Source organism: Balearica regulorum, chromosome 4 (genome assembly GCF_011004875.1).
Source record: "Balearica regulorum gibbericeps isolate bBalReg1 chromosome 4, bBalReg1.pri, whole genome shotgun sequence".
Lineage (NCBI taxonomy): Eukaryota > Metazoa > Chordata > Aves > Gruiformes > Gruidae > Balearica > Balearica regulorum.
In genome coordinates, this window is record NC_046187.1 from 50,827,996 (window position 1) to 50,835,849 (window position 7,854).

A 7,854-nucleotide genomic window follows, 5' to 3' on the forward strand; every position below is an offset into this window, starting at 1 on the left:
CAAACTACAAAAGCAAAGTGTTTTAAATGACATCACCCATCTTTCAACTGTTCATTGGCAAATTTTGAAGACCAACACCATAAACCATTTTATTAGAAAGCGAAAAAGAAGTTACAATGAATAATTTATTATATAAATAAAACATTTCTCCATTAATATCACATTTTAATTTAGTTCTGATTTGAATGGTAATTAATTAATAAGTTTTTGTACTCAGTAGACTAAGCACAAATATTCCAAATACATTTCCCTTTCTGGGTTGGGTACATAAATCACAAAGAAGTCACATCTGTCCCCCTCTGATTGAATGAATTTGCAAAGACTTCTAATATCATGTAGAATTTGATTCTGGGCACTCTTGTGTATGAGACTACCATTGGCATTCCAGAAACCCTGGAACTTGTAAACTTCTACTCGTCAACATTCACAGCAACTCCATTTGATCATCCCTGAAAATGATTTTCTTAATAGAAAGAATAAATACACCAGAAAGTTTTTGCTTCAGTAGCCACTCATATAAATTGCACTGAGGTTTTAACTCAGAAGTTATGATATATGCTTGTATTTATTTAACATGAATTTACAAAAATGTGTACTTAAAATGAAACATGATTCTCATAAACACTACTTCAGTACTGAAGAGTCAAAACATAAATTCTTCCATTCAAGCAGGAACTGTACACTTCACTAATGTACAATGTTATATTTAACATATATATATGTTAGTTTTCAAATCACTTTAAGTTGTCAGTAAATCAGATATGGTTCCAGAAATTGTGCCAGCATATGTTTAAATTTTACAGTATATGTGCTGTCAAGTTAATATTTTAATTTTCCATTGTGATATTTCTTTTCTTTTTCTCAGAACTGTCTTTCAGGTTTAATGAAAGCTAGTTTAGGTGAATGGTTTTAAAATAAATGTCAAAAACACAGATAAGTGTTAGAAAAAAATAACCATTTATCCTCTAGTTCATCTTCATCTTGAATGTTAAAACACACCGGTATGTGAAAATTCTATAGTTGAGTTGAGTGACCCAATCTGTATAATCCTATTTGTATGTATGCTTCTTACAGCATATGCAGAACAGTAAAAAGACTTGCATTGTTATAATTCAGATTAATTCTGAAGAGCCTAAGGGAATCCAAAAGGTTTAAGTGAGATGTCATTACACTGTCTCCTCATACTAGTTGATGAACACCACCCTTTCAGCTTTCCTTCTTTTCTTCCACATTTCCTCCAGTTTCCTGCCATTTCTTTCTTACTCTAGCCCTGAAATATGCTTTTGCAGCTCTGTAGAATTGCCTGTCTAATCAAACTGTACATGAATACAGAAAATTCTTCCATATTTATTTGTGTCATTTGGCTTTATCAGCTTTGCTTATCATCTCCTCTCTTGCGAGGACTTATTAAGGATCCAGTGAGCAATTTATACATGGCAGGCTTATACCTCTGTTTGAAATGGCTTGTAGGAATATTTGGGGTTTTATCCTATGCCTATATCTTGCCCACTGAAAGTTCTCTCCTTCAATTTAGTTCCTTGGTTTGTAGATAAATTATATTTTTCTGCCTTGCTTTTGTCTCCTTTTCCCTCTCACTGTTCAGATTAACCTCTGATGAGCAGATGACTTGCAGATCTCCATTAGCAAAATGGATGTAAAAAGAGTACAATTTTTCCATTCCTATCACACACCCTACAGGCTGATTCAGTTTGCTATTTTAATTAGTTAGAAATCAGGTCTACTTTTAAATATTATAGGACTAATATATTTTTGTCAGCATTAAGATGCGTAAGACAAAACAGTGATCTAGGATTTCCAAACCTTAAGTATTGAGAGGCAATGATGCTACTCTGCTCTCTGAGGTGAAACAGCATTTCTCCGAGTAGGAGCTGCCTTTTCCATTTTGTAATCTCTCAGTCAAGTCTCCTACAATGTTTCAAGAATGGATAAAATTTTTGGTTTTTTCCTTGCCTATGTATCTGTCGAGGTGTGAGACTCTCAGAAAGAGCATGACTGGCTTGCATGGCCTTGATGCATATGAAGTATTAAATGTTTTTTCTCATACCTTTCACAGCACAAAAGATTAGAGAAAGACCATGTATACAGGCACTGCCATTAACTACTGTCGTCCTGCAACAGTGTTCCCCAGGAACATAATACTCTTCAATTTTTTGTCTTGCCACTTCTTCCCTTCTCTTTAAACACCTCATAACAGCAGGCATAAAATGGTAAATAGTTTAAGTTTTACTGATGTTGGAGGACTTTTTGGCCATGAATTTCAGTTTCTAGCAGAAGATAGGAATGGAGATGATATATCCTCAAACATGGACTATGTTCCTCTGAAATTCCTTACATATTGGGCTATTACGATGATATATTTGGACCCCTGCTTAACTAATAGATAGCAATGTTGCATCTGTAAATTTAGTCTTTTATTTATAACCTTGACAACATATGTACAGAGATTTTAATGCTGGCTTTAAGCCATCTTTATTAATCCTCATTTCGGGCTTCCCCAGGGATTAGCTATAGGAGTTTGTTTAAATTGCACACAGCCTTCCCACTTTTCTGCAAAAGCATAGAGCGTTTTAGACTGACCACAGCAGATACAGCCTCACAAGAAGTCACTTCAGTTTTTCTCAGACACGGTGCCCTGGTATCCATGTTGCTCACCAGATGTTCTGGGATGCGTGCTGGGACAGGACCTGATAGCTACCACTCAGGATTATGACACCAGAAAAACCTGGACTGATCTACATCACAGTGTGAAATTTGTAAGCATCAGTGGAATGGCATGCACAGCGATGCTTTAAAAGATAATTTAATTTCATGAGCTAAATAACTGAGCTACATTGTATTGTAATGCACACTGGAGTCTTCAAGTAGTAAACTACAGAACATCAGCAATGAGGGGTTGCAGAAATGCAGCTGTCCTGATGTAAACAAACATAAAATCATTGAGCTCCTAGAAAAAAAGATAATAACGTTCAAGAGATTTTAATGTAGCCTGATCTCTGACACATATGCCCTCTGAGTTGTGGGTTTTTTTTCCTGAGTTAATTCTTGTTTGAATCAAGATATGTCTTTTAGAACCCATTTAATTTTGATTTACAGATTTGTCGTGATCCTTCCCCATTACCACTGCGGCTAAACTATTAAAATGGCCAGTCACATGCTATGTTAAAAGTACACATAGCTCATCTTTATTGTGGTTGGATTTTCTTACATGTATATCTCCTACACTGAAGTGCCTTTATTACATATATAATATTCTAATATCTCCTACTTCAATTTTTTTAAAACAAAAGCGTAGAAATAGTCTTTTTCTTCTTTGATATTCCCAGTATATCAGGGCTTACTGAAAATCAGTATGAAAAGTCCAAAAGGCTACTCAGATTTTTTTTTTTTTTTTTTTTTAGATCTATTTCTTAAAAGTTATTAAGAGCTGCTGATTAAAAGTATATGACATTACTGGCTCCTGTTTAATATCCTGTTGAGTTACTGTTGAAATTGAAAGTATTTTATCACAGTCATGTTCTGACATCAATACTTGATCTTTCTCCAAGTACAGAACTATGCTGAGCACTATTCAGTATAAAAGATACACTTCCACTTACATAAAGCTTACACTGTTGAATGCTACTGGATTTTTATGCAATACTATTGATAACTCCACCATTGCTACTTTAATAGTGGACTTGTTAACATTTCTTTTATTCTTGATATGAGAAGTGAAAGAGTACTTTTTATTATCTGTCACTCCACCGACTGAGGATTGTGTCATTTGTTTCCTTCCTACATTTTACCAATTCCTAGCTTCTAGTTTGCTATCAAATTCATTTTTTTCCCCCATCTGGTATTTTGTTTCCTTATTATGCTTTCTATAGTTACTTTCACATTTACTCCTAGCTGAGCTGAATGTTTTTACATGTGTAATCTCTTTTTTCAGTTGTAATTCTAGCAGATCATTTTTAAATTGTTCCCAATACCATCCACAGTTCTTCCATTCAAATTATTGCTGTTGGGGTTCTGACTCCTAAATATTTCAGGTCTATGATACTGGACTTTTAAAGCAGCAATGTGCGTATGTGTGTGTAAATACAGCATTCCTTTGTCATATAAATTACAGAACAAAGATAATCATTTGCTGCATTTGAATCTTGTAATCCCTCTATCAGTCAGGATGTGAATTAAAAGAGGCATCATGCCATGCAGTTCTCACCTGCGCCTCTGTCCCTTTTAGTGTAAATTCCCACCAATGACTGTATCTTACCCTGGGAGCTGGAGAACTCACAATGATGGGGGGTTTTATTGTTTGGGGCTACTTTCAGCCTGTATTTCCTTCGATGATCCCAGTCATTTACAATGCTTCTGCTGTGAATGGTGACATGAGTGTGCATCAGTCCTTGTGTGGGATTTTATCCAGTCGCCTTAATTTTTCCTGAGCCTGCTCTCCTTCACTTCTTTCACTTCTCTCCCGCAGGGGCTCAGCAGTGCTTCCGTGCTCGCTTTCTGCCATATACAGCTGATTTTATCATAAAATAATACTTGTTGCCTGTAGAAAAAAGCAATACATGCCATATATCCCCCAGTTCTTTACATGTACTGCCAACATTGTGATATAATGGTGTCAAGTTGGCTTTGTTGATTTTCAATACCTTATAAAAAACCCTAGCAAGTATTTAAGGAACTCGCCTTTTCCTAAACTTCATACTGTTACCTGCAGGGCTTAAAGCCATTTTGATTTGTTACCTGTCTTCTACAAGTTCCTAGTCTGCACTGAGGTAATGACTGATCTTATTTTGGCTCTCACTTACTCCTTCCATAAATAAAAAATAAATTCTAAGCAGCTGGAAACTTGTCTGTTTGTGCCAGTGGAAGACATGGGTTTTTCCTGCTCTAGTTACCTAGTTTCATGACACTGTTTATTCAACACCCTAAAAATGTAACATAAGTGTGAGTACTGCAGAACTTGATACAGATTCATGGACATTATCGATATCCACGGTTTTGTACTGACTCACGTTATTTCCAATGGAAGGAGATTAAAAAAGCTCTATATTTTTAAATCATATTCAACATTCAGAATAGCTTCATGACTTTCTTAATAAAACTTTAACCTGAAATATTTTCTCCTTTTAATTTAGGTCAAATAAGCTCTTTATTTTGTGCATATGACTCTGTATCTTTATTTAATTATTCTGTGGATGTAGCTATTGTTAAGCCCCTACAATTTAGCACAGTTCAGCACATATTTCCAGCTGCTTATGGGAACACACAGGGGAATGTGCTTTAATATCACTTCACACTTATTAAAATACAAATTCTTCCAGAGCAAGGATGCGCTACTGCCATGAATGCATAAATTTTAATCTTAAAATGTACAAGTGAAAATTCAATCTTTTCAAGAATATCATCAAAATGTTTTTGTATGATAGTACTTGTATCTAAACAAACATGTTGGGTGAAGTATTTGTATATATTGTAGTAATGAGTATTCATAGGTAAACAACTACACAGAGTTGAAAACCAAGAAATGTTGACAGCTTTTTTATTTTAAATTTTTTTGCTAATAAATATTTCTAATAATATCTTTCTAATACTTCTAATAAAATATTTCTATTTTTATATATATATTTCTAAAAAAACCATGACTGCCTCAAAACACTTCTTTAAAATATGTCACAATGCTGAAAGAAATTTACTTACTAGTTTGTTTTTTTTTCTTCCCCCTCTTGTAGATATTTTTAAACGCAGATACAATCCGCCTGGGAAATCTACCAGTGGGTTCCTTTTCCTCTTCTTCCTCCTCCTCTTCTTCCTCTTCCTCCTCACCCAGCTCTTCAGCTCCTCGCCAGACTATCTATGAGCTCTGCGTCTGTCCCAATGGTAAACTTTACCTGTCCCCAGCAGGAGCAAGCTCCACGTGTCAATCCAGTAGCAACATCTGCTTGTGGAGCTAGAACGACTCCAATTTATCCTCACACCAGAATAGCCTTTTGTTACTATCCCTCTGCTTCACAGTTCTGCTCGGTTTCCCTTGTGACAAGTTCGACGCTTCAAACGGCCTGCAGAGCAACTTCTTCCAGTGTAAGCAGGAATACAGCGCTGCCTTCTCTTGTGGTTTGTGTTGCCACTCAACGTAGAGATGGGAGTGAGATATTCAGAAATCAATGTATTCTTCATCAGGAAACCTGGAACGTAATATCACCTTTTGTCCAAAAGGGAGAATAACACAGGTGCCTTTGCTACATCAAGTGAAGCACATAGTTTTAGATTTTTGCAGGACCTGGATATGAACTGCACATATATATATATACAGTACATAAACAAATTTGCCCAGAATCTGATGGTGAGATGAATTGGTTCCCCCTGTATGATAAATAACTTTACTGTCTGAAAGCACAATTTTCCATTCATCTTTTTGGATGTAAACTTTTATCCCTGAATTTTAAAATTTTGAAGCATTGTGTGATGCTTGCTTTACTAAACAATTAAATTCACTAAATGGTTTTTAACACAAAAAGAGACAGAATCCCTCCCTGAGTTTGGTTTCTTTAAAGTGTGTTGTTACTCTTTGTCTACTAAGTCTAGGGTTTTGTACACTAGGTAAATTTTGGAAGTGCTCAGCAATATTACCTTTCAAAGTTAAAGACACATCTGGTCTTGTTTGTCAGATCTGAATGGCCTTATATATGATTTTCGTGGCTACTGCATGCGAAGCGATTGCGTTAAGTAGGACATACAGTTTCTTGGAAAGAACAGGGTAAAGAGGGAAATACTGATGATATGTTTGTTGATCAGTGTATTGCTCTTCACACGGTATTTATAATTGGCAAATGCAAAACCAAGAGAAAATCTTCAAAGGTACATCTTGTCCGTTCTCTAGCTATGTCTAGCTGTTGCCATCTGAACAGAGTACAAACGTTACTACTAATGTGACGTGTAATGCTGAGAAGCAATGCACTAACAACTGGTATGACATTCACATTTATTATTCTCTTTTGTTTAATATCTGCTGCTAAGGTTTTCAAAGTAATAGAAATATATATGAAACACATATTCAATGACATTCAATATTAAAAAGTACATTGACTTTATCAGGTCTGTGTTTAAATTATGCAGCCCCATTTGCACTCAGATCTCACTACTGACTCCCTTTTTTGACAAGTTTGATGTGGGATTTCATTCTTGTATCAATGTTCATACTTGTTTGGCTTGGTTGGTAATTGAAATCTTATAAAAAAATGCTTTGGTATGCTGCTAGTAAATTTATCGCAACATTGATTAACAAGAATATCTTGAAACTTGCAGAACCCAGGAATGTAAAACAGTATAAAAATGTTTCCCATTGTGGAAGATGGCTTGATTACGTGAGGTAAGTGTCCTTTTTAATTTTATCCTTTAAATTACATCACCTTGCACGTAGCTTTAGAGGCTTCTGAATGTAAGATCACCAGTGCAATGACGGCTTTTGAAAGGTACCTCTAAAATCAGGGCAGACAGTGCAAGGTGGGTATTTCTACAGAACATGTTTTCTTTTTTTCTTAGAGAAGAAAATGAAAAAGAACAAGCTAATACTGTGATTACCTTTGTATTTTATTACCACTTAATAAGGTTGATTTTGTTTTCGCTTCAGGTGAAATTCACTCCTATGCGGAAGACGAGCACAAGACATGTCCACGGCTTGACTGGTGCTTGCCTTTCCATTGGCCCTCTTCAGAGGTGTGAATTTCACCCCATACCAAAATTCTATATTTGCTGTTTCTGCCAGTTAAATGAAGATTTTCAATTGATTATTTTATCTCTTCAAAAGAAGGATGGTAACAGCTGATTTATTATTTCTTTGAGAAT

At 35.4% G+C, this 7,854-nt stretch overlaps 1 protein-coding gene across 1 annotated transcript in view; it reads left to right on the top strand.

The window, feature by feature from the left end:
* The window catches only part of SGCZ (sarcoglycan zeta), a 482,281-nt gene extending 475,842 nt beyond the window's left edge, over positions 1-6,439 (top strand). The window contains exon 8 of the mRNA XM_075752098.1: positions 5,742-6,439. Within this exon, the coding sequence (XP_075608213.1) occupies positions 5,742-5,963 (222 nt within the window). The 3' untranslated portion in view covers positions 5,964-6,439. The remainder of the gene's footprint in view (positions 1-5,741) is intronic.
* The last annotated feature ends 1,415 nt before the right edge of the window (positions 6,440-7,854 follow it).